The sequence below is a fragment of the Coregonus lavaretus genome, assembly GCF_964263955.1.
Source record: "Coregonus lavaretus genome assembly, chromosome: 3".
In the NCBI taxonomy this organism is placed as follows: Eukaryota; Metazoa; Chordata; class Actinopteri; order Salmoniformes; family Salmonidae; genus Coregonus; species Coregonus lavaretus.
In genome coordinates this window covers 69,386,701-69,414,369 of record NC_139990.1, presented here as the reverse complement: position 1 = coordinate 69,414,369, position 27,669 = coordinate 69,386,701, and the positions used below count along the sequence as shown (strand labels likewise).

The 27,669-nt window shown below is 42.2% G+C and overlaps 1 protein-coding gene across 3 annotated transcripts in view; it reads right to left on the bottom strand.

The window, feature by feature from the left end:
* The window catches only part of LOC311126003 (type II inositol 1,4,5-trisphosphate 5-phosphatase-like), a 28,373-nt gene extending 1,339 nt beyond the window's left edge, over window positions 1-27,034 (bottom strand). The window contains exons 1-20 of one of the 3 annotated variants that reach the window (XM_084158465.1): window positions 26,961-27,034; window positions 26,760-26,857; window positions 26,550-26,579; window positions 26,350-26,460; window positions 24,307-24,450; window positions 15,599-15,683; window positions 13,155-13,349; window positions 11,829-11,930; window positions 11,260-11,374; window positions 9,013-9,129; window positions 8,063-8,250; window positions 7,385-7,496; window positions 6,858-6,967; window positions 6,319-6,454; window positions 5,514-5,624; window positions 4,350-4,515; window positions 3,088-3,323; window positions 1,832-1,939; window positions 659-743; window positions 289-416 (exon numbers count right to left, since the gene is read on the bottom strand). In XM_084158465.1, coding sequence (XP_084014591.1) covers window positions 289-416; window positions 659-743; window positions 1,832-1,939; window positions 3,088-3,323; window positions 4,350-4,515; window positions 5,514-5,624; window positions 6,319-6,454; window positions 6,858-6,967; window positions 7,385-7,496; window positions 8,063-8,250; window positions 9,013-9,129; window positions 11,260-11,374; window positions 11,829-11,930; window positions 13,155-13,349; window positions 15,599-15,683; window positions 24,307-24,450; window positions 26,350-26,460; window positions 26,550-26,579; window positions 26,760-26,832 — 2,352 coding nt within the window. In that variant the 5' untranslated portion in view covers window positions 26,833-26,857; window positions 26,961-27,034. Of the gene's footprint in view, window positions 1-288; window positions 417-658; window positions 744-1,831; window positions 1,940-3,087; window positions 3,324-4,349; window positions 4,516-5,513; window positions 5,625-6,318; window positions 6,455-6,857; window positions 6,968-7,384; window positions 7,497-8,062; window positions 8,251-9,012; window positions 9,130-11,259; window positions 11,375-11,828; window positions 11,931-13,154; window positions 13,350-15,598; window positions 15,684-23,381; window positions 23,488-24,306; window positions 24,451-25,014; window positions 25,149-26,349; window positions 26,461-26,549; window positions 26,580-26,759; window positions 26,858-26,960 lie in introns of those variants that run through there. The other 2 variants (XM_084158466.1, XM_084158467.1) reach the window with 2 other exon arrangements.
* Window positions 27,035-27,669: the final 635 nt, after the last annotated feature.

Below are 27,669 nucleotides of genomic sequence, written 5' to 3'. Positions count from 1 at the left end.
CAATAGCAATCAACACCATAGACAAGTTCAAACACCCCAACATGAGAGCAAGTCACTGCCAATTTCCCACAACTGGGTTGGGTTCATTAGGGCACGCAACAGAAAACGTTTTTTTCTTTTATTTAAGCATTATTGGACAAGGCCAGGTAGTCCCTCCCTGTTTCAGTCCGTTTGAAGCCTAATGAACACGACCTAGTAGACAATCACTACATACAGAATATCCTACTATAGGGGCACTGAGAAAAGTCATGTTGGCTACTTTAAAGAGTGAGTTGAATTGGTACTGACCTTTTTACACTGACTGGTGTTGGAGCAGCACTCCAGGCACTGCTGGTACAGGGAGAAGGGGACCACAGGCTCAGGGAGGGCATCGAGGAAGAGGAGCAGTGCTTCTGCCACAGAGTGGTTACTGCCAGCTAGGGGACAACACGGGTCAAGGGGAATCAACCACTTAAAATATACAGAGTAGACACTTTAAGACTTAATTTAACCAGGGTTGTGTCCATTAAGGCCCAAAATGGAAAACGTTCTGCAACAGAAAATGAAATGAGCGTTTCTTATTGGACATGTCCAGGTAGTCCCTCCCTGTTTCAGGCCATTTTCTTCCATTTAATGCCTAATGAACACAATCCAGGTGTATATCAGTTGTTAAGGATACGGAGCGAGTCTGGCATGCCAGTGTCAAGGCAATCCCTTATCTGCACAAATTCACTGCGGAGCCCAGGTTGTTGAAAGAGTTCCCCCTAGAAATAGAGACAAATGGTTATAGAGTTGTACTGTAAACACATAACTTCAAAGCACACAGAAAGGTAGCCGGCAAAAAGAGCAGCATTTCAACTGATCAGGATCAGATCACCTAAACAGTATAAATGCTGTGCCACAATTCATAACAAATCCAGCCCAGTACAGCTCAGGGCCCCTTTTCCCGATGCAACTTAGGCTTATGAGTGTGTTAAAGATGCATTGTTCCTACAACGGCCGAAGATGTAACATGCGTTTCCCAAAACACCACGCAGAAAGAACTTTCACCAAGTGCGCCGTTGGAGCATGCATCGATACTGATAGGATCGAAAGAAAGGCAGCGCTGCTCTCTGATCAGCTTTCTCCATTCAAATCCTACCTTAACATTACAATTATTCCACAATGCTGACAACAGATCAGCTCCTAGAGAGATATCACCTTACGGCTGCAAATATTGAGGCGGCTTATTCTAATCCTTACCCTACAATAATTCACTAAATCACAGATTCATTTGGCACATCATTGAGCACGTTCCAAATCATGAAATATATTGAGGCAAAATTGACAGAGTGCAGCCTACAAATAGAACTCAATTGACTGAACATGAAATTGATTTCAATATGTTTGAAATGTAAAGGCCTATGTAGCCTATAGGTCTACTGCATGCCTATTTATTTTTTTATGCAGTCATCTCAGTTCTTTTGAAGCATCTTTTTATCCTTTGCTTGTTCAATTGTAAAGACATTGGCAACTTTGTATTTGTTGTCAACTTCGTTCCGAAGTTATCGGTGGTCGCAGAGAGACAGATAAACAGCTTGATTCTATGTTTAGCGGAGATCTTCTGTGTATAAAGTGAGGGTCAAAAAAAGCATCCAACGATGCACCTAGCTGTTCTACGATGGTCTGATGCAGTCGGTAGATAACGAGCGTTTTCAAGAGCAACTTTACTAAACAATGGTTTTAGGAAACAACTCGGAGATTTAACAATGGTTCTAACGAACTTAACCTTAAGGTCGCTTTTGGGAAACCTGGCCCAGCTTGGTTTGGCTCAGTAGTGCAAAAATTGTAAAAGATTTGTGTGAGTCCTGACCTGTTTAGTAGCATTACGGTATAGGTGGTCCACCATCTGCCATATCTCTTTAGGGATATCCAGGGGCTTATCGATGATTAAGGTGCTGGTCTCATCGCCTGACAACGTCTTTAGAAAGAAGACAAGAAAAATAGACAATTTAGTGAAATGGGTTCAAATCCTGGACCTAACCTTTCTTTAACAACATATCCTGAGAGGACATGTGCTGTAGCTATTTCTGCTGCCTGTATGAATAACTAGCGAGCCATAGATAGATAATTAAATTAAATAAAAATATAAAAAGGGTGAGACTTGTATTAAACTTGACATCTTTGGGCTTCTTTATTCTCAGAATCTATCATATTTTCATCTAGTCAGTTTTAGTATAACACTGACTGAAGATCAAACACAAATGCAGAGGCTACTGGAGTGGGTTTCTCAATCGTACATGACAGCCATGCTGTTTTGCAACGCTAATGACCCTGTGGATATTCTCTCCTGGCAACAGTGTGTTCTGGGCCAATGGGTGATTTGATTCCCTGCTTAGAAACCCACTTCAGACACAAAATCTCCTATTTGGTTCACACAGTGCCAAAAACAATACAAACAGTTTCTGTTTTTACATAAGAATTAGGCTTAGTAAGACAAAAAGGAAATGGGGGGCTATAACTAAAAGCTTACAAACAGAATTTCCCTGTAGTCTCTCTCTTTAGTGCAAATGTCTCTAGTCTCAATGAATTGGGGGACTATAGACTGCAGGAGGTTCAACATTCACACTTCCTGGTCATTTTTAGATAACTGTGCATTTACATAGAAAACAAAATTATGCAAAAATTATCAGCAGGACAGAATCCCCCCAGAGCACTTTCACTTTTAATTGTTTTTTATTCTGGGCAAGGCCTTTCCTGACAATAGTGTCATATAAAACAGCCCTGAAGAGGGGGACATTTCCTGGCCACGGTCAGGTGTTGTGATTCCTGACTCTCCACCCTTCTACCGACATGTGCACTAGCATACTCCATATTTCACAATGGTGGAAACTCCCTTCAGCCAATGCTTAGGTTACACCAATCTAATGCTTTTAAATCCAAGATGGGGAATGTACCAGACCACTGCACACTTTTGGAGAAGTGGGAAGAATGGGAAAGCAGACTGCACCTGGTTCGTATTCACTCGGAACCATGAATTTGTCCAATAACAAACGCACATTTTTGCTTTCCATTGCAAAATATATATACAATAATGAACACACTCCTTGCTGGCTATACTGAACTCACCAGCTCCCGGACGGTCTCCAGGGGAATTTCCTGGATGGGGTCCCTCAGCTGGCATAGGGTCTGGATGGACGAGCCGAAGCAGCTGGGCAGGTAGTTGCCCGACACAGAGAGGAAGTAGTCCTTGCCCCGCTCCAGGTGGAGCACCAGGATGTCCTCGATTTCCTGGCGGCCGGCGTTGAGCTCCGTGGCGGTAGAGCGGTTCACAAACACCTCCAGGTCGATGTCCATGTTGCCGCCTTGGTGAACAGCGCAAGGACAGGAATCAGGTATATTTCAATGATTTATCAATGGAGGATAATGTCAGAAAAGCAGTAATTCCTGATGATCAATTCCCTGAGACACAGATGAACAGGGACTACTTGGACATGTCCAATAAGAAACACAAAATGTTCTGTATCAAAACGTTTTAAAATGTTTTCCGTTGCGTGACCTAATGAACATGGCCCTGCTCTATGAACATGTGCTGCGTGGAAACTTGCTGACAAGTGGTGTTGACTAACCACAAGCAAAGGTTGTACTGTACACTAAGCATTACTAACTGTACATGAATGTGTGAAGGGAACCCCATCATCTACAGCTGCATCACTACATCAACAACTTCAGAACTAAATGAGACAAACTGTAAAATAGACTGTATCAGCAAGACCCAGAGAGGCAAAGAGCACTGAGGCACATCCACCACTCCTTCCATCCTAAGCCTTGAGATCTCTCCATTATTTACAAGTCTCTCGTGCTAGACAGATCTGAAATTGTTTCCCTGCCAACACTGAGTTGAAAGAATGCCTCTAACAATTCCAGTCACCGGGAAAACTCAAACCTATCATTTATTCAGAACAGCTTCTTATGTCATAGAGCTCCTGACATTAAGTTAAACATAGCAGGAAGGCCAGGTGCTTATATAAATTGATATCCATTCCTGAATGTAAGTCTTAGGCCCTGTTCTAAAACTTCAGAAATGCCTTCCGACCTTCCTTGAAGTCCTCACAGATCTGAATTAGTTAGGTTGATGAAAGTAATGGGGTGGCAACCTTGCTTTCACCCAGCCAAACTCTAGATCTGGGGCTGTATGTATCAGACGTCTCAGAGTAGGAGTGCTAATGTAGGATCAGTTTTACATTTGAGATCACAATGAATTGGATTACATGGACAGGGGGGGGGACCTGATCCTAGATCAGCACTTCTACGCTGACACACCTTGATACATGTGCTTACCTCAAGAAAACATGGAAGAAAAAATAGAGCCATAGTCCTGCTACACTCACCCTGAGCAATGAAGCCCTTGGCTGGGTTGGCGGTGAGCCAGGGCTTGCAGTAGGTGGGCTCATCCAGCTTCTCGATGAACTCAAACTGGCACGGGACCTGCCCGTCGTTGTGGAGGGTCAGCGTCTCTGCCTGGTGCTGCATGAATTTCACGTCTTTGAAGCGGAACTGGGGAGGGAGGGAGAGTGATTTGGATTAGGTTTCACAGGTAGGGAGTAGGGGTGTGAAAAAATCACAGCGCTGATTACAGAAATGATTGCAGTTGATATGCAGCCAATGTCAATGGTAGAGGATGTCTGCTTCAATACCCTAATGGCATGTCTAGAACCAGACTACAAGATGACATGTCGAAAAGCCGTGACGGGCCTGATGGAGAAATTGTACAATAATTGCTCTGCAAGTGCAAGTACAAAGCGCTCTCAAACACCCCATATGTGGTATTAACAACAGATTGTTGGACGTCTATGAACACACTGTCATACATCACTGCAACGAGCAGTGGGACATGAACTACATACTGACAACGTCGAGGAGAGGCACAACAGAGAACTTAAAACGACATTAATACCATTGTCAGTGGGGGACAGCAGTAAGGTGAGCGCCGTCTGGTAGGGTTTCCTCTAGTTATCACAGCCACAAAGTCAAAATTGGCTATATCGTACAAATTCATGAAAACTTAATGTAAGGTTAGGATTAGTCTAAGGTTAGCAGTGTGGTTAAGGTTTAAAATCCCATTTTAAGAAGATAAATTGTAGAAATAGGCTGGCTTTATGACTTTGTGGCTGTGGTAACTAGTGACGACCGGTATGTAGGTATCCAGGACTGTGGTAGATTGAACTACATTGACCCCTAGCGGTCATATACAGAACAACATCTGAATTGTGAATTCAGGTAATTAGAATATTACTGTTATTTTTATGTTTAAATGACAAAAAAAGTTTAAATGTTAAGAGAAATTGTACATGTAGCACATAGACATTTTCCCTACATTTTACTCCTGTTCATAAAGAGCAGAGCTCAATTCATAAGCGTTGTTCACAAGGTCCTGCTGCTGTCAATGTTCACTGATAATGTTGTCTTGTGTATTATAAAAGACCAGAGTAATGTTAACATATTCTTCATCTATAACAATTCGCAATATAATCACTTAACTCTTGACCACTCACCTCTCGCCTGGACAGGGTTACGGACGGAATGCACTCGTTCTCCATCTTGTCCAGCGAGCGCACAATTTCCTCAAATTTCTTTTTGTATGACTCTTCGTTCACCAGCTTGATCTGAGGAAGCAGCAGAGAAGGGAGGTTAGAACACAGATGAATAGGGGAAACTAGAGGCATATCATTATTTACAATGTTTAAACAACGCCATGCAACAGAATATCTAGAATTAGAATCCAAATACTTGTCATGAATGGATAAATGAAATGCTCAAAAGCATCCATTCTAAAAGTTGTCTGAACTCTCTAAGTATATGGCTCTGGGGGAAACTCAGACTAGTCAAAAGGATTTTAAAAAACTCACTTCCGCTAGGTAATTCCCATATTTGGTAAAGATAAGAGGTCTAGTGGCAAGGCATTGGGAGAGGATGGAGCAAGATGACACTCTGCCTACCTCCTTGCTTGCTCTGCCCCATAGCGTGACTAAGATTGTAAAAAGGCCCATCTGAACAATCTTGGGTTAGCGATATGAGTCTTCGGTTATGACCCCCCTTAGGGTAAACCAACCAAAATCTCATGGTCATCGGGCAGCAGGTAGCTTAGTGGGTAAGAGCGTTGTGCCAGTAACCGAAAGGTCGCTGGTTCTAATCCCCGAGCCGACTAGGTGAAAAATCTGTCGATGTGCCCTTAAGCAAGGCACTTAACCCTAATTGCTCCTGTAAGTCGCTCTGGATAAGAGCGTCTGCTAAATGACTAAAATGTAAATGTGATGTCTCTAAGAGGTCAAAGGACAGATGGAGAAAACTAATTCTCACCCCTATCTCCAGCAGGGAGCTGACTGGCTTGTGGTCGCTGGTCTTCAGGGTCATGTGACTCTGGTAGTGCAGCTGCCGTACATTCTTGCCTCGCCACAGGATCCGATCGCACCATGCCGGCACGCGACACTTTTCACTGAGGGCGTGAAACATGAAACTAAGACATTTCGGAGACGAATTCCACGCAATAAGATATTTAAGGAGTTTTGTAACACTTTATTCTGCAGCTATATTGCTTTAAAACATATTATAAGAATGCATGAGCCTTTGTAATGCATTATAATAAGGCTTATATGTTCTGTCTCCCATAATAAGGCTTATATGTTCTGTCTCCCTATGTATCAATATTCAAACTCAAAACGCCATATTCAGGCTCATTATGCGACAACCATAAGACATTATAAGGGGTTCATACATGTTCTTATGATGCATTATAAACGGCATTATAATGCAATATATCTGCAGGCTTTTAGTCAAGTGTTATTGTTTTCTCCATTGCCTTTATAGATAATACTAGACATTTAGTGAGGAAAAGTTACCTTGTGTCCCATTGGTCGGAGCCGGTGTCGTATTTGTAAGTGGGCAGGAAGCCGATTTCTCCCTCCACAAAGCCCACGAAAACAGCCTCCTCATCGATCTGCCTCTTCAGCTGAGGACCACAGAGCCACAACAAGACAGCGTGACAACTCCCACACTCATCAGGGTATAATGTGACTGGCACTGAACACAGAGATTAGCAGGGTCTTATTCATTAGGGCATAATGTAGCAAAACATTTTGCAATGGAAAATTAGTGTTTCTGATTGGACAATTTCAGGTAGTACCTCCCTGTTTCAGATCAGTTTTCTTCCTTTTGGTGCCTAATGAATATGACCCTGGGAACAATGTTGCGGAACGTTCAGATATTACGTAGAAGAAACATGCCTGTCTGACATATAGAGTAAGGAATCATGTCAGCTCTGTTCATGACATTTCTATCTGCAACGTTCCACAACATTTGCCTACTGAACGCACGCCAGAAGTAGACTTTTAAATGGCTTGAAGTTAAGCGGCTTGAGATGACCTACCTGGTCATAACTGTGCAGCGTTTCAAAATCCTTCTTGGCGATTAAGTCCTTCACACGGTCGATGTCAAGGTCACTTAGCCTGTAGTTGAGATCTCCCAGCCATAGGACCACACTGTAAGCAAGGATTATATGATGCATTGAGAATATGGAAAATAATAGAAATATAACTACTCCTCTATAATTCTATTTCAATATGGAAAATGGTGACAGTGGCATTGCATGTGGTTCTAGAACTCATTCCATTCTACGACTGCATCAAAACACTGCATTAATTTCAAGCATTCATGTAAGTCATTATAACGTTATGTGAAATTGACAAGGTGCACTGGTCTTGTGATCAAAGGTTTACATAATAAATTCCCTATTTTGTGCCCATCAGCAAATGGCACCATGCCGGAATAAATACAAAGGATGATGTACCACCACAACTACCAAATCCAGGGTCCTGTTCATTAGGCACCAAATAACAAAACTGAACTCTTCCAATAAGAAACTCATTTTTGTTTTCCTTTGCGAAATATTATCAATGTTTGCCATAATAAATACGACCCAAAACATATCCAATAAGAAACGCTTATTTGAATGTTTTGGTTCCAAAACATTTTAAAACGTTCATGCCCTAATGAACACAACCCTGAAAAGTGGAAATACTGCTTTGTACTAAAGACTTGTTCATACTTGTGCTTCATGATGGTGAGTGGGGCCAGGGCGGGGTCGTTCTGGTGGAACAGCAGCCTGCTGCAGATGTCCTTGTAGTCCTGGTTGCGCCTCTCGTACTCCTCGATGTGGGCGGCCAAGTGGGAGTTGACCACGCAGATGTCAGAGTTGTGGAAGCGGAAGCGGATGGCCACGGCACCTTTGTTTCCCTGAGGAGAGGTTTGTAAAACATTTTACATTGTGTGCCCTAATATAACCATTTCCCTTCTGCATCATGAAAAGTTGCACAAGCAGTACTGTTTCAGAAAAAGCTTTGTTTACCTAGCAGTGGATACGATCACATGCAACTTCAAATGCAGCTTGTGCAAGTTAACAAACACGGAATCAGATGGTTATCGTCTACAACATCACAGATGTCATCAGAGGATTCATTACCTAGCAAGCTAGCAAGCCTGCGAGGCAAGGTAGAATATCACAACTAGATAAATAAACCTGTTGAACATAGCTATAGCCATCAGTCTTGTGTGTTTTCAGGGTCATCACTCACTCACTGTTAAGTTTGTCAATGTCCCGACTTTAGCGTTAGCTATCCTGCTACAGCTTTTGGTATACAAATAATTGCACTATGAACAATAGGAAATCCAATGTTTTACTATTGTACCACATCAGGAGGTGTACATGTGTTTTGCAAGCATACCTGGGTTCCAAGTCTGGTGTATTTGGGGCTATAATGTGAGAAAACTGGTTTTCTAAACCCTGGTAGAAGTAAAGTTTGTTGGTAGAAGGGGTTGTAGTGCAATATAACTCCTTATCCAACTGCAAAATGAAAGCTAAATGAAACTAGCGGACGCCAGCGAACCTCCTGCCCTAAACTGCCAAGACTGCTAAGAAATTGATTACAGCCCGCTTAGTGGCCAAGGATATCTACTCCTACTACACCCTCACTGGACACATACACACACACCACCTACCATTCTACCCATTATGCCTGTGCCCACGGACTCTGCCTCCATGTCAGAGATGTGCTTGGCGTGCTCATTCTTCACGTAGAACAGCAGCATGATGCCCACCAGACGAACCAGTTTCACCTGTAGGGTTACACAGGGGTCATAGGTCACAGAGAGAACAATACACTGGTCAAGCATTAGCCAGATCCTAGATGTGTTTGGGCTGTATAGGAAACACCTATGGTTGTTCAGGTAGTGTTAGCGGAAGGGGTAAACAATAGAGATCTGGTCAGGACAGCAGTGAAGTGACATACAAGACGATGCAATATTGTTTATGTCAATACTGCAGGAGCAAAAATGCTAAATTGCTAACAGTCAGATTGTTCCACATTCAATCCTGTCAAGGCTATAAACCTAAGTAACACAACATTTCCATATGAATGTGAAACCAGCCATTTCACAGACTCTTTCCCTATGCTATGTCAATTATGAAGCAACCAAGTGTGCTAAATTCACACCAGCGACAGAGGACTGACATATGACATAATAATAATAATAATAATAATAATATGTAGTCCTGGTTGTGACATGTCATCATACTGGGTGGTTGAGGGAGAAAATCTTTACGAGCCGTTAAAAGAGGAAGAAGCAGTTTGGCTTGAGTCTGCAATTTATAAAAAGGGGAAATAGGCCTAGATAAAAAGAAGATCAGAATAAGAAAGAAGCTCATGTACAAGCTTTCACCAGGTTTACAAAACCACACTTTAAAAGGGAAGCAAATACGTCATTACAATATCATACCACTTTGTTTTGGAAACATCTGTAGTACAGCGATGCTCAATTGTACCAACTGTGACTACATGCATCCTTCCTTCCTCACTGACTTGAGGTAATCACTGCCATGCACGTGCACGGATAAGTGAAAGAAAAATTTGCACCCAACTCTTTTACCAATCCAACCCTCTCACATCTGTGATTATTTTATTTTAAGGAAGGAAGGAGGGATGCGTTTTTGGAGTATTCAAACAGGGCCTTAGTTGTAAAAAAAACAAAAACCATGCATGTAACTTTCCCCACAGACCCATTAGGGTGATTTCTCCCCTTCTCAGCAGTTTATCACAGCCTCTTGGTTTCAGCCAATCAGTGTGCCCAAATGGACATTTGGATCCGAATGGACCCCTCCCACTCTAGCTCAGAGTGGTTATCATCTTCAGCCGATATGGAAGCAAAGTTTGGCTGGGGACCAAGTTTTCAGTGTGCTGTCTAGAAGTGTTTGCGCGTGCATCCGCAATGAAAGTTGGGCCCTTATATTGTCGGGGGATTGTTTATGATGATTAATGCATGCTACTGAAACCTTGCTAGAGTCGGTTATCTTGTTACTTATGTACATTTGTTCTGTCGCCGGCTGGTAGCATTGTTTACCTCATGCATGTTGTCCTATTACAGAACTGCCAGCCACTGTAACTATTGTATGTTTGTAGCTATTATCACGAGTATTAAGTGCATGTTTCAACTACTGCAAGAGAGTGTGTTATATTCAAGCTAAAATAAGTTGTGGAAGATTCTAGAAAGCCTGGTGCACTCGAGCATGTGCACTTGATTTATGGCCTTGGCCTAGTAAGTAAGCAAATCTTATCTGATTTTAGGAGGGGCCCCGTGTAGCTAAGTTGGTAGAGCATGGCGCTTGCAACGCCAGGGTTGTGGGTTCGATTCCCACGGGGGGCCAGTACGAAAATGTATGCACTCACTAACTGTAAGTCGCTCTGGATAATAGCGTCTGCTAAATGACTAAAATCTAAATGTAAATAAGATCTCTAGCTGGTTGGAGAGACAGCCCCACAAATCCTGACTGTCAGCTAGCCTCATCAGTGATTAGCCCCTCTCTCCACTGATATGTATCTGTAGTAGGCCTACTGTGTTACTATGTGTGTAATGCTATGTTATCTATGCTATGTACAGACCTGATTGTATAGCTGCATTACCAGTTGTTAATTTCCTTTCTTTCATAGAACCACAAGATAATTTGTGTGTGGTAGTGAACTAAAGAATACAACTCTGGATATGGACACATCTGCCTGGTTCTTGCCGGACCGCCTGTAGTGGGTCAGACTAAAGTAGAGTCAGCATTAAGTCACTAGTGGGTGAGGGGATCTTCAGCCGGCTCCAGCTAGCCATTTTTACATTAGTATTAGGACACACAACCTTGTGGCAGTAGTGGGACTGGGCATAACAAGTGGTCAGTGGTTAACTGAAGGAGAAGGAGGTTCTTACTAAGGCGTACTTGGCGTCTGGATGCAGCCCCTCAGACACAGCCTTCATCCACTCGGTCTCCTTAGGCGTGTCGTTGAAGAAGAAGGCCTCCTTGCTCAGGTCGAGCTCCTGGAACCTGCAACACAGGGTCATGTTCAGTAGGCACGGAACGGAAGAAAAGGGGGAGGTACTAGCCGAAGGTAACCAATTGAATGCCTATTTTTGTTTTCCGTTGCAAAACGTTTTGAGACAGTGTGCCCTGATAAACATGACCCAGGAGAGCATAACTCCTCTCTTCTCAACTGACTTGTCTCTTCTACGGGTGAAAACCTTGTGTTAAAGTTCCTAATTCGCAGATTAGAGATAAAAAAATAATAATCTGCACCACCACAAGACTAGTCGTGCACAGAGGTTTGGCTGAATTGGCTCTGTTGCTCCTGTAGCAACTAGGACAGTCCTACCACTCAACACACAATCTATGACTTAATTCATCCTCTTGTAGTGGGGTCTCAGACGGTACAGTCAGTGTCTTTGTGGGCTATGGATTTAGAGGGGAATTGATTTGTAATGCCTGGGTGGATGGGACTTACCCCACGCAGTACACGTCAGGGGGAGTGGATGTGGAGCCCAGCCAGGGACGGAGGCTTTCTTTGGGGGTTTGGCCGTTCACATTGTAAGTGCCTAGGAAGAAACTGAGAGATGGGGAGAGAGAGCGACAGAGAGATGGGGAGAGAGAGCGACAGAGAGAGAGAGAGAGAGTGGTAAGTACCAAGTCAGAGAGTGGGAGGAAAGCCTAACACTGCCTAATATAGGCGTAACTGGTGAACTGTGAGGGTGTCTGGCAAAGACATGACCTTAGCAAGCCCCTTCAGATGGTGCGATGGGCAGCAAGAACTTTAACACTTCACTGAGCTGTTTGTGTCCACCACCAGAGGGCAGTGTAGTATATGAATCACTTGGCATCATGACACGGTCCATGTTCTGTACTTGTTATCGTGGCATCTGTACAAACATCCTGCGTACCAATAATCCTTCCTCCTGAAATGTGTACTTGTTCACTACTCCCCACAAATGTAAAAGCATTGGATTGGTGTAGACATGGGCTAGAAGGAGTTTCCATATACCAGTCATTTACTTTCAAGTTCATGAAGGGAATTGTACAAGTGCACACTTTGGGTGGAGAGATTATTGGGACAGACCCAAAGCTTGTTATCGCCATGACATTTGCAAAACCTTTTTGCTTAAAACCTGCATTAGAAATGAATTACTATGAGTTTGGATAGTAGTAATTCAAGAGCAACCATTTCCTTCAACATTACATGGAAATGGACAATTCTTTACATTGTCAGTTCTAGTTATGAGATGCGTTTTCACAACTCTACAATGACATCCTGTTTCCTGCAAAATGTGTCAACCCTGTAGCTTGCGGTGTGACTGTTGATCTTGATAATTGTGATGAGTCATCGATGTTGGTTTGCATAGTAGAAGTTGGATAGCTACAAATACAAACTGGGTGGTTCGAGCCCTGAATGTTGATTGGCTGACAGTCGTGATATATCAGACCGTATACGACAGGTATGACAAAACATTTATTTTTACTGCTCTAATTAAGTTGGTAACCAGTTTATAAAAGCAATAAGCCACTATTGTGCCAACCCAGGCAAACTGTGGTAGCTGGGATATTTATTTTAACATTTTCCTTTCCAGAAACTGGATTTGTAACCAGACCAGCGTAGTACAGGTTGGCTTGGCCTTAGTGTGAATCAGGCAATAGAGTAGCGGGCTAGTCACTGTTCCAGTAATGGTGGACGCCTAACCAGTCCAGCACAGTATAGGTCAGCACAGTTTGGCAACATGAAAAGGGTATAAGAATACATGCTACAGTGACTTTGATATGGACAGAGGCAGGGGGTTACCTAAAATTCTCCAGGTAGGTGTAGATGTCCTCGTTCTTGAGCAGCTCACAGCGGATGAGGTTGTCGCGCAGGCCAAACTGCGGCATCGCCAGCATTGTGGCTTTGTTGGAAGCTGTGTGGCTGGAGTGGCGTACCAGGTCATGCCTGCCCTCACGCTTCAACTCATTCCAGCCCTCACGCTTCACTTTCCCTTGGCTGCAGTGCCCACAAGATGGAAGGTTTTACTTGCAATGATTGTGCTATGTGGAGGTTTTAGCTACCTTAGTTGAATGCACTGATGGTAGGTCACGCTAGATAAGAACGTCTGCTAAATGACAAAATGTCAATATAAGACGGTCGGGGCGGAGGGACAGGAGTGTCAGACTCAGACCAAAAATAGAAATTTAGTTACACTCCTTTACTACTGTATTAGTATGACATCTACTACCACTACATACAGTGGGGAGAACAAGTATTTGATACACTGCCGATTTTGCAGGTTTTCCTACTTACAAAGCATGTAGAGGTCTGTAATTTTTATCATAGGTACACTTCAACTGTGAGATACGGAATCTAAAACAAAAATCCAGAAAATCACATTGTATGATTTTTAAGTAATTAATTTGCATTTTATTGCATGACATAAGTATTTGATACATCAGAAAAGCAGAACTTAATATTTGGTACAGAAACCTTTTTGCAATTACAGAGATCATACGTTTCCTGTAGGTCTTGACCAGGTTTGCACACACTGCAGCAGGGATTTTGGCCCACTCCTCCATACAGACAGTCTCCAGATCCTTCAGGTTTCGGGGCTGTCGCTGGGCAATACGGACTTTCAGCTCCCTCCAAAGATTTTCTATTGGGTTCAGGTCTGGAGACTGGCTAGGCCACTCCAGGACCTTGAGATGCTTCTTACGGAGCCACTCCTTAGTTGCCCTGGCTGTGTGTTTCTGGTCGTTGTCATGCTGGAAGACCCAGCCACGACCCATCTTCAATGCTCTTACTGAGGGAAGGTTGTTGTTGGCCAAGATCTCGCGATACATGGCCCCATCTATCCTCCCCTCAATACGGTGCAGTGGTCCTGTCCCCTTTGCAGAAAAGCATCCCCAAAGAATGATGTTTCCACCTCCATGCTTCACGGTTGGGATGGTGTTCTTGGGGTTGTAATCATCCTTCTTCTTCCTCCAAACACGGCGAGTGGAGTTTAGACCAAAAAGCTCAATTTTTGTCTCATCAGATCACATTACCTTCTCCCATTCCTCCTCTGGATCATCCAGATGGTCATTGGCAAACTTCAGACGGGCCTGGACATGCGCTGGCTTGAGCAGGGGGACCTTGCGTGCGCTGCAGGATTTTAATCCATGATGGCGTAGTGTGTTACTAATGGTTCTTTGAGACAGTGGTCCCAGCTCTCTTCAGGTCATTGACCAGGTCCTGCCGTGTAGTTCTGGGCTGATCCCTCACCTTCCTCATGATCATTGATGCCCCACGAGGTGAGATCTTGCATGGAGCCCCAGACCGAGGATGATTGACCGTCATCTTGAACTTCCATTTTCTAATAATTGCGCCAACAGTTGTTGCCTTCTCACCAAGCTGCTTGCCTATAGTCCTGTAGCCCATCCCAGCCTTGTGCAGGTCTACAATTTTATCCCTTATGTCCTTACACAGCTCTCTGGTCTTGGCCATTGTGGAGAGGTTGGAGTCTGTTTGATTGAGTGTGTGGACAGGTGTCTTTTATACAGGTAACGAGTTCAAACAGGTGCATTTAATACAGGTAATGAGTGGAGAACAGGAGGGCTTCTTAAAGAAAAACTAACAGGTCTGTGAGAGCCGGAATTCTTACTGGTGATCAAATACTTATGTCATGCAATAAAATGCAAATGAATTACTTAAAAATCATACAATGTGATTTTCTGGATTTTTGTTTTAGATTCCGTATCTCACAGTTGAAGTGTACCTATGATAAAAATTACAGACCTCTACATGCTTTGTAAGTAGGAAAACCTGCAAAATCGACAGTGTATCAAATACTTATTCTCCCCACTGTATCTCGTTTCAGACTAAACCGACCAAAGGAATCACAAGAGTGTGTTTGCACTTGGCACCAAGTTCTTTCTTATCCAGAGCTACAATTAGGCTATCATTATTTAATGTCAAAGATCAATTGTGTTGTGGGTGTTTTTTTGTCTTAAGTCATGATGTTCATTAGCCTGGCTGGAAGCTAATGTTGTGAGAGACATTATACAGGGATTTAGTAATAGAGTCAAAGGGGGGCCTAATGTATAGGCATAGTGGTAACAGACTCTGTAGCTATGCAGTGTGGCTACATTTCAATGTCCTCAATACAGGACAGGGGTTAGGGGAGAAATCCAATATGGCACACTGGTCCTTTTCCCATTCTTCAAGTACCAAGCTATTTGCATACCACTGTCAGAGAGAGGAGAGTGGTGTTCAGTTCTTACCTCTCTGGGCCGGACTCCACTCTGGGTTGCTCCACCCTCTTGTCCCCTTCGACTGGGGATCTGCTCACTGCGTTCAATGAGTTCCCTGTTTGGGGGGGGGGAGCGAGAGAGAGGAGTTCAAAGATTGAAAGAGAGTTGAAAGAGGGAGAAAGTTTAAAGAGATACAAAAGAGAAAGAAAGGCAACAAAAGCAAGCGAGAGAAAGAGAGCGAACAAGATAACGGGAGAGAGAGCGGCAGTTGTAAACCAAGTCATTCAGATAAGGTAAATACACTGCCATGTGTCAACGCTAATCATATAAGGCCCCTGGAGCTAGCATTGCAAACGCTTCGCCTGTGAAGAATCAATCAGCTCATGCCTGAAATAGACCCCAAACAAGTCAATAGTGAAGTCGATTTGGTCCTTGCTTACTCGGATGTATGGAAAATGGACTGAGGTAGTCTTCAAAAGCATTGCATTAGATATAGCATTTTATTATATTCTATACTGAACAAAAATATAAACGCAACATGTAAAGTGTTGGTCCCATGTTTCATGAACTGAAATAAAAGATCCCAGAAATGTTCCATACGCACAAAAAGTTTATTTCCTTGCAAATGTTTTGTACAAACTTGTTTACATCCCTGTTAGTGAGCATTTCTCCTTTGCCAAGATAATTCACCCACCTGACAGGTGTGGCACATCAAGAAGCTGATTAAACGGCATGATCATTACACAGGTGCACCTTATGCTGGGGACATTAAAAGGCCACTAAAATGTGCAGTTGTTACAAAAACACCATGCCACAGATGTCTCAAGTCGAGTGAACGTGCAATTAGCATGCTGACTGCAGGAATGTCCACCAGAGATTTGAATGTTCATTTCTCTACCATAAGCCGCCTCCAATGTCATTTTAGAGAATTTGGCAGTACGTCCAACCGGCCTCACAACCGCAGACCCGTGTAACCACGCCAGCCCAGGACCTCCACATCCGGCTTCTTCACCTACGGGATCTTCTGAGACCAGCCACCCGGACAGCTGATGAAACTGTGGGTTTGCACAACTGAAGAATTTCTGCACAAACTGTCAGAAACCGTCTCCGGGAAGTTCATCTGCATGCTCGTCGTCCTCACCAGGGTCTTGACCTGACTGCAGTTCGGCATCGTAACTGACTTCAGTGGGCAAACGCTTACCTTTGATGGCCACTGGTACGCTGGAAAAGTGTGCTCTTCACGGATTAATCCTTGTTCCAACTGTACCGGGCAGATAGCAGACTAAATGTATGGCATTGTGTGGGCGAGCGGTTTGCTAATGTCAATGTTGTGAACAGAGTGCCCCATGGTGGCGGTGGGGTTATGGTATGGGGAGGCATAAGCTACGGAAAACGAACACAATTGCATTTTATCAATGGCAATTTAAACGCACAGAGATACCATGATGAGATTCTGTGGCCCATTGTCATGCCGTTCATCCGCCGCCATCACCTCATGTTTCATGATAATGCAAGGCCCCATGTCTCAAGGATCTGTACACAAATCCTGGAAGCTGAAAATGTCCCAGTTCTTCCATGGCCTGCATACTCAGACATGTTCCAGTTCCCGCCAATATCCAGCAACTTCACACAGCCATTGAAGAGGAGTGGGACAACATTCTACAGGCCACAATCAACAGCCTGATCAACGCTATGCGAAGGAGCTGTGTCGCGCTGCATGAGGCAAATGGTCGTCACACCAGATACTGACTGGTTTTCTGATCCACAGCCCTACCTTTTTTTCTTTTTAGGTACAGTGCCTTTGGAAAGTATTAAGACCCCTTGACTTTTTCCACATTTTGTTACATTACAGCCTTATTCTAAAATGGATTAAATAAATACAAATCCTCTGCAATCTACATACAATACCCCATAATGACAAAGCGAAAACAAATTTAGACATTTTTGCTAATTTATAAAAAATAAAAAACAGAAATACATTATTTACATAAGTATTCAGACCCTATGAGACTCGAAATTGAGCTCAGGTGCATCCTGTTTACATTGATCAACCTTGAGATGTTTCTACAACTTGATTGGAGTCCACCTGTGGTAAATTCAATTGATTGGAAATGATTTGGAAAGGCACACACCTGTCTATATAAGGTCTCACAGTTGACAGTGTATGTCAGAGCAAAAACCAAGCCATGCGGTCGAAAATAATTGTCCGTAGAGCTCCGAGACAGGATTATATCGTGGCACAGATCTGGGGAAGGGTACCAAAACATTTCTGCAGCATTGAAGGTCCCAAAGAACACAGTGGCCGCCATCATTTTTAAATGGAAGAAGTTTGGAACCACCAATAATCTTCCTAGACCTGGCCGCCCAGCCAAACTGAGCAATCAGGGGAGAAGACGGGGAGGTCAGGGAGGTGACCAAGAACCCGATGGTCACTCTAACAGAGCTATAGAGTTCCTCTGTAGAGATGGGAGAACCTTCCAGAAGGACAACCATCTCTGCAGCACTCCACTAAATCAGGCATTTATGGTAGAGTGGCCAGAAGGAATGTGCCACTCCTCAGTAAAAAGGCACATGACAGCCCACTTGGAGTTTGCCAAAAGGCACCTAAAAACTCACACCATGAGAAACAAGATTCTCTGGTCTGATGAAACCAAGATTGAAATCTTTGGCCTGAATGCCAAGCGTCACATCTGGAGGAAACCTGGCACCATCCCTACGGTGAAGCATGGTGGTGGCAGCATCATGCTGTTGGGATATTTTCTGCGGCAGGGACTGGGAAACTAGTCAGGATCGAGGGAAAGATGAACAGAGCAAAGTACAGAGAGCTCCTTGATGAAAACCTGCTCCAGAGTGCTCAGGACCTCAGACTGGGGTGAAGGTTCGCCTTCCAACAGAACAACGACCCTAAGCACACAGCCAAGACAGCGCAGGACTGGCTTCGTGACAAGTCTCTGAATGTCCTTGAATGGCCCAGCCAGAGCCCGGACTTGAACCCGATCTAACGGCTCTGGAGAGACCTGAAAATAGCTGTGCAGCAACGCTCCCCATCCAACCTGACAGAGCTTGAGACGATCTGAGAGAAGAATGGGAGAAACTCCTCAAATACAGGTGTGCCAAGCTTGTAGCGATATACCCAATTTCATGACTCTCCTGGGTGAGGATCAAAGGCCTCAGATCAGCTTGGCAAATGGCTGACAACAACCAGACCCTCTCACCCACAGAAGAGTTGACACCTTAACACACTGCCATAAATTAGAGAGGAGGAGAATCTCTCTCTTGCCCTCTAGTATGGTGAAAGGAATGTGCTTTGTCTCCAGAAGACTTTTGCCGCCAAAACTTTTACGTCCAAAAAAGTAAACAATACTCCTAACGTCCGAATGTTTGGAATAGTCAGTGGGGATCTAAAGACTAATCATGTCATATTGTTTATTATTTTGTGATGTCATTAAAAATCTTAACGAAAATACTGTAATTTGGAAACTATACACACTATCTGTCAAGTTTACATCCAATATGTTGTGTATATAATATGGAGAATTACGAGAGTATTTTTGTTAAGATAGCAATGTGATTTTAGTTTTCTAATGAGATCATAGGTTTTCATATAAGCTATGCAAGGTGACTAGACACGCCCCAAGTGAGCTCAGAGACCGTGTCAGCAAGTAGGAACGTCCCTTTTACCAGTGTGCATAAAAAGCCTTGGTAATGAAATTTACACTAGACCAGAAAGTGTGGAGCTGTGGCTACACAGCTTTAAATGGTTAGACCAGAAAGCATGGAGACGGTAGTCCTCACGTTTCAAATGGACTACCGTCTCCACGCTTTCTGGTAGTATTATGATTACTGAGGGTAGCTTCCAAATGTATCAACGATAAGTTTGACTCTCTCTTTGTCTCTCCCTCTCTTCCTTACCCCACCCTCTTTTGATAACCAAGCAGTCATGCTGTTAGTCCACTAGGGACTTTTTCTCATGTATTAAGTATGTATGTATTCTGTGTTATTATTTAGTTAGCTAGTAAATAAAGAATTAAGCCAATTTGTGTAGTGCTGAATCATAAGTAAAGCTGGGGTTCTTGCGGATCCAAAAATTCTGCGACCGTTCAGAATGACGACTGATAAGAGGTAATGATTGATACGTTGACTGTTCTATACATTTTGATAGGTAAAGACCTTTTAGAGTTTAATTCGGGAGATGTTAACTCTATAAATAACTTCTTCCGTGGTGCCTCAAATCCTAATGAGTTAATTGTTACATTATTAATTTAATTGAGTAACAATTAAACATAGTTTGTTGATTCGATAAATAACAGTCATCATATTAATGAAAGTCACGTCACCAAGATGACTTGAGGCTGTAATCACTGCCAAAGGTGCTTCAACAAAGTACTAAGTAAATGGTCTGAATACTTATGTAAATGAGATATTTTAGTTTTTATTTTGAATAAATTAGCAATAATTTCTAAACCTGTTTTTGCTTTGTCATTATGGGGTATTGTGTGTAGATTGATGAGGGAAAAAAGCAATTTAATCAATTTTAGAATAAGGCTGTAACCTAACAAAATGTGTAAAAAGTCAACGGGTCTGAATACTTTCCAAAGGCACTGTATATGTGGCCAAACAGATGCATATCTGTATTCCCAGTCATGTGAAATCCATAGATTAGGGCCTAATGCCTAATGAATTTATTTCAATTGACTGATTTCCTTATATGAACTGTAACTCAGTAAAATCTTTCAAATTGTTGCATGTTGCGTTTATATTTTTGTTCAGGCCTAACCTTTATCCAGGTTAATCTGATTGACATAAAATCTCTATTGCAAGATACCCTAGACAAGACATAGCATTTTAAGTTGTTTAAATCAATGGAAGAGTCAAAGCCTCAGTCTAAGACAATATGGCCATCGTCTCCTACTGCTTGGCAGAAGAAACTATGAACACGGCAAGTGCATTAAAGAGGAAATTGCTTTAGAGGAAGTATCGTTATTTCGTTTAACTACCAACCGTCTTATATAGCTGTATCTCATTGTGAGAGTTCATCATTTATTGCCTTCTGTTTTAGAGTGAAATTTTTATTTTTTTATCTGCTGCCCAAGGAATCAACTCAATACAAGCTGCTGAGCAAGAAAATAGCCAACATGTTTTCATGCAATAGGCCTACAAGCTTTTGAGATTTGTTGTCCAAGATAGCAAAAACTGATCTGGGACCAGTCTATCTTCATGTCAACTCCTTGTCACACTCATTGGCATGAACTGGAGTTGAAATGATAGCACAAACAGATCATAAGATAATGCAACGTAAACGTAGGCTCATCCTTTAGCAAAGCCTACTTCTAAATCACATCACACACAAGTTCTTACCATCTCGGGGTAATTCCTTGCATACTATACACTCTCACAAGACCTTCAAGGTAAATGTTAGCTGTATCTATTGTTTATGGAAAGTGATTGCAAAACAATACCAGAGTAAGAACTCAATGTTCTGTAGTGCAATGACGTACAATGAAATCGTATATAAATCAGAGGCTACAGCTACCAAAAAAAATGTATAATAGTTCACCACAGATACAATTCCTGATAAAGCCTGCATAAAGAATGGAATATATTGTTTTAAAGGCTAACCAAGATTGAGAGGGTGAAGTCTAGGCTATTGTATGCTGTCTTTAGGCATACAGGTGTACAAAACAGGGGCATTGGGAGGACCAGTGTGCTATTTTGAGTAAACAAAATGGCAGTATCATTACAGTGTAGTGGGGCTGCGGCACAAATTTCCATTGGATTCTGATGGGAGTACGATTGTGTGTGTTTGTGTGTGTGTGTGTGCGCGCGTGCTATTGGAACACAGGAAATGGAAACAAACTGGGCCCTGTGAGATCAGATGGAAACTCCCAGAGAGCTGTGAGAGGCGAATGTGGAGGAGGAGGAGTAAGCCCCAACGCAGAAGATCCCTAGTTCCCAACTCCCTAGGGAGCTTCCCTGTCCCCAAGCCAGGCTCATGTTGAAAGTCAACATGTAGACCTAGGACTACATTGGATCTCAGCTATTTCCGAAGGATTACTTACTGCATTTCAAGTCCTAAATAATACACCACAAGATCCCAACTCCCAAGGGAGCTTCCCAGTCCCTGACCTAACCTAATTTTGAAAGTAAACATCTAGGCCTACATTGGCCTATTTCAGAACAATGATTTACTGCATTTTACCCTCCTTCTGTCCACAGAGAAGGGAAGGTGGGCTAGCCTATAAAGTGTCTTATTAGCAGCACTTATGGTAATGCGCTACATGTTTTACATTCCTGCGATCATGGTATGGCTCTTTAAACCTGTTAAATACTACACCAACAAACAATCCACTGTAATTACAAAGTTACAGTGCATGTACTCAGTAACTGTAAGTCGCTCTGGATAAGAGCATCTGCTAAATGACTAAAATGTAAAATGTAATGATCAAACCCTATGAGAATTGAATGGATAGCTTTCAGACTTCTGCATACATATACCACACATGAATCATGATACAAAAATGTAAGTGGAGAGACCAATCCAATGGTTGGAACTATTGACAGCATGCCTCCACTATCCATTCTGTACAGCAAGCTCCTCTTTCAAAACAAACCAAATTGTATTTGTCACATACACATGTTATAGCGGGTGTAGTGAAATGCTTGTGCAACAGTGCAGAAACATCTAACAAGTAATATCTAACAATTTCACAACATATACCTAATACACACAAAACTAGTAAGGAATGGAATTTAAGAAAATATACATATATGGACAAGCAATGACAGAGCGGCATGGACTAAGATACAGTAGAATATTATAGAATAAAATGCAATATATACATATGAGATGAGTCGTGCAAGAAATGCAAACATTATTAAACACCATTCAGTCTTGCGAACATCACTAATTGCAGTCTAAAAATACAGAAACATGAAAGGCTGCCCTGTCTTGGTTCAATACGGAAAAGTGTGAGTCAACCAAAGTGTGAGTCAGCTGTAGCATACTACAGTGTGGGTGCACAAGTCAGTTCTCATCACAAAGTTCAGCATTGCATGAAATAACCCTTTGTATTTAGGAGTAATAAAATGGGCAGAGACATATACGTTCTTATCTGCAGTCTACTAGTATGGACACTCTCCAAGATACAAAAATAAAGAGAACCCAAGACAATCAAACTACAGTGTCCATCCATTTCTAATGGAAAATGCCAAGTGGCTACTAATTGCCTGTATAGCTTTCCACGTTCAGTTGACAGATACTGAGATAGCTAAGACACCTAGCTAGCTATGAGTGAAAATCCCAAACCTGCTGAACTTTGGGTTTGCATGGTGCATTACCAGACCCAAATCAGGACACAATGACAGATGAACTGTCGCAAACCTACAGCATATGGCCTAGCTAAATTAGCTTACAAATATAGATGGCGAACCTTTACAAAGCCATAATATTGACATGATAAACATGGCTAACTAGCTAATTACCTAGCTAGCGCGCTCGTTCCAAACCACAACTCTGCTCAAAACATGCAATAAAGTATATCGTTACTTCAACTAATAAGCTGGCTAGATAGCTAGCTACATGTCATTTTGTCAACGTTTTAGCTTGAATCAAGGAAGGACAAGTAAATTGTCTATATTTAGCTAGCAAGCAGAAAGTAGAGCTAGTAACAAAAGCTGGCAGAAGTTAGCTTCTTAGCTAAGCTAGCTAACGTGAACAAATACTGCTGCATAGAAAAAAGTTACTTATGTTTCAGACTGCCCTAGCAAATAGACCATCTAAATACAACAGAAAATCATAAACATTTCCACATACCAGTGTCTTTAATCACTCTAGACATCTCCCAGTAGTGCTTCCACGCATTATGTGCAGTGCAACGTCCAAGGACCTTGTTCGTGCAAGGAATGTTGAGAATACATTTTTTCACGCGCACGTCCCGCAAGTGACGACAGTGCCACAGACCAAACTAATCAACCATGAAAACATTGGACGGTCTCTGGTAAATGGCAAATTAAATAAAGCTTCAGTAAAAAGGTTCACACAACTATAAAGCGTTTATGTCGGCCAAATGTAGTCTTACAATTATTCCCATGTAAACTTTATTTTATTTTAACTAATGTGAAATTAGTTACATGCATAAAGAAATTGCATATGGATAGGCCTTGCATGAAATAATGAAAATGATATTTCAGTGGCAGAAGAAAATCTAACGAGATACAACAACAACAACAACAATAACAACAACAACAACGAAATAAACATTGCAAATAGCATCTAGATGTACAGGTTTGGGCACTTTGCGTATCAATGGGAGTGCCAGAGCAAATAGCTTCCTTTGACACTGACAGACACACCAGTGAGATAGTTTACTCACAGTATGAAGATAGATCCATTGTGAAAAAGTCTTCTAGACTTAAAGCCAACATGGAAGATAATGTTGTCACTCTCCCCAAAGTTTAATAAGACCAACTAACATCAACAACAGACATGTCACACAACCATAAGGAATGACAGAGCTTTGTGATGTTACTTTGGAGGGCACATCAGATACAGTTATCATGATCCAAGAATCATGGTTAATTATCAATCATGTGCTTTCTTAGTGTTGCCTGCAATTTCATTCAGCTGTCAGCAACACAAACGTGCTAGATATTACCACACAAAGGGCTCTGTGTGATAAGGGTATAAGTTCATGGGGGGGTACTGACTGACAGGGACACGAAGAGGACTGCTGGCTTACTTGTTTTCTTATGCTGGCTGATCTTGGTGTGTGTCGTTCCCAAGGGTGCAAGGGTCTGTTTGACGCCACCTTGACCTTTGGAGGCTTTGCGGTACTTGTGGAGCCACTCAAACTTTGGCGCTTCCTTGGGAGACTTGCAAACATCTGAAGGTGGATAAAGGGAACCATGAAAAAGGCACTTACACAAATCCCAAAATATGCCATTTCATTTGTAGGCGATAAACACACTTTGTTATTCAAATGGTTTACATTTGTTGCTCCATTGCTCCACAGAAGTGGAGAAACTAGAAGAGCATCAATGATAAGGAAACAATTCCAAGAAATCCTCAGCAGTGATTCACAGAACACACACTGAGGATAATTATCAATAATACAGTCAACTGAAAATGACCCACAACATTTGCTTCGTTCAAATAGGTACTCAAAGTAGAAAGTGATTCAGGGGCAGGTTACTTCACGTTCTCACGAGTTGGTTGCCTTACAATTGTATGTTGAATCAAAATATTTTGTTGCTGTGTGGCTGAAAAAGGTATTCAGTTATGTTCCCTGTTTCATGTGGTTCACACACACAAACACACACACACACACTTCCTCTTACACGTACATTTGAGCTACCCTGAGAATATTACCACACCAAAATCACTCATGCTGCTATTGTACTTTCAATAAGACCACACACTTGTACAAAGATGTAACTTTTCTGCTCACCTTGTGAGTTTCTCACATTCTTCCTGTTCACAACAATTGCTGCCAGGTTAGCAAAACTTTCCATCACTGTTTCCTCTCACAGAGTAAAAGTGAGTGTGGCCCTTTTTAAAACAACGCTTTAGTCCTCTATCTTAGATGTAAGAGCTCCATTGTGTAAAGTAGTGAGCTAATGCCAAAAATGACTCATCCATAGCAAAGTAGACTCTGTCCCGATTGAGATGAGCAGGAAAAAAAACACGTAAAAGCCGAATTCAAATATATAATTCAATGGGAAGGAAATATTATATTTATTCTACACTCACATAGTTACAAATGCTTAGTGAAGCAACAGACATATACTACTCAGGAAGAGCACATGACACTAAAACTCTGTCCCTCCCCAGTCTCTTTTCCTTCTTTCACTCTCTCGCTCTTTCTCTGATGCCATCTCTCTCTCTCTCTCTCTCTCTCTCTCTCTCTCTCTCTCTCTCTCTCTCTCTCTCTCTCTCTCTCTCTCTCTCTCTCTCTCAATTCAATTTAAGGGCTTTATTGGCATGGGAAACGTTTGTTAACATTGCCAAAGCAAGTGAAGTAGATAGTAAACAAAAGTGAATTAAACAATAAAAATTAACAGTAAACATTACACTCAGAAGTTCCAAAAGATAAAGACATTTCAAATGTCATATTATGTCTATATACAGTGTTGTAACAATGTGCAAATAGTTAAAGTGCAAATGGGAAAATAAATAAACATAAATATGGGTCGTATTTACATTGTTTGTTCTTCACTGGTTGTTCTTCTTCTCTTGAGAGCCAGGTCTGCCTATGGCGGCCTTTCTCAATAGCAAAGCTATGCTTACTGAGTCTGTACATAGTCAAAGCTTTCCTAAAGTTTGGGTCAGTCACAGTGGTTAGGTATTCTGCCACTGTGTACTCTATGTTTAGGGCCAAATAGCATTCTAGCTTGCTCTGTTTTTTTGTTAATTCTTTCCAATGTGTCAAGTAATTCTCTTTTTGTTTTCTTATGATTTGGTTGGGTCTAATTGTGTTGTTGTCCTGGGGCTCTGTGGGGTCTGTTTGTGTTTGTGAACAGAGCCCCAGGACCAGCTTGCTTAGGGGACTCTTCTCTCAATTATTTATCCTTCCTTCCAAAGTGTGCACTTGTTCACTTCCCCTCACTGATGTGAAAGGAAATTACTGGTTTAAGAAATATTGTGGAAACTCCTTCTTACCTATGCCTCCACCGATCCAATGCTTATAGATTTGTGGTAAGTAGTGACCAGGTGTACACTTTAGGAGAAATAATTGGGATGCAACACTTGTGATACATTTATGGAGAAGTAGGCCAAGTCTTACCACTCCAGGCTCTGTTGACCTCACTGAGGAAAAGGCGAGAGTGGGAGCCAAAGGGGAGCCTCACCTCCAGCTCCCCATCCGGGAAGTTCAGCCTCACTCTAGTGTCTGCACCTATAGAAATATCATGTAATAGACATTTAATAACTTGGCCCTATGAACATACCAGGAGGAAATTGACCCAGGGAAAAAAGAAAACTCACCCACAAAAGAAACTTCATCTGCCGAGGACACTGAGGAAAGAATAACATATCATTACAATGCATCATAAGGCCCATGCCTCCATCTCCATTGTGCATATTATAATAATCAAGTTCAAACCAATCAATTAACTATTGACCAAAACCACTTAATAAAATTAATATTGTGAAGCATAGATATAGGTAGCCTAAGTTAAACATGATTTTGCATACCTTCCACAACAGCAAAGTCGTTAGAGATGGGGAAAATGTCATCCAATGTGACATCTTCACCAGTTATCGCCATTCTTCTATGGGTAAAAACAAACAGCCTATAGGAAACAAAGGTGGAACATTACTATGGGCAGGTGTAATGCATTTTTCAGAGCATTTATATTTCATAAGTCTAGTGGAATAGCATCAAATTCAACTCACGCATGTTCCTTGGTGCGCTCCACCAAACCCAATAGTCTGCTTTCAGTGACATTGTCCACAAAGACAAGACATTGAACAGCATGTTTACAACAAACTGGTTAAGGGAATTGCATCGATTTTTGCACAGTGTCACATTTGAAAATAGGCCTACATATTGGTAGGCTTACTATGCTATTTTGCTAATCTTGATATCTAAATTAAATGCTTTTGTATTGGGAAAAACGTTATGCACCAAGTACCTTCAAAGAGCAGAGGCCTAGTCATTGCTATAAAAAATCAACTGTCTGGGAAATATGTAGGCCTACAGTACGCTACAGAAGCTTGTATAAGTTTGCCACCCAGTGGAGGATCTATCATATTGCAACAATTGGACAGTAGCCTCTACATGTCACACCCATTTCCATACAGGATTTCCCCCATTGTTTTACCTAAAAGGATCAAACTTTTCTGTTCCCATCTATGAGGCCCCGCACCCGTGTCTCATTGGTCATGGCTCCAGCCGACCTGCTCTAACTTGGGGCCAAAGCCAGGCCACTGGTACTTACATAACAATGGCTAACTGTGAACGTTAACACCTCCTTATGCAGAAGTTGTTGATTCTGCTCTTCACAAGGCCTCACTGCCAGCACTAGCTATGCAAACACAATGTCTCTAGTATAACATACATTTACATTTTAGTCATTTAGCAGACGCTCTTATCCAGAGCGAC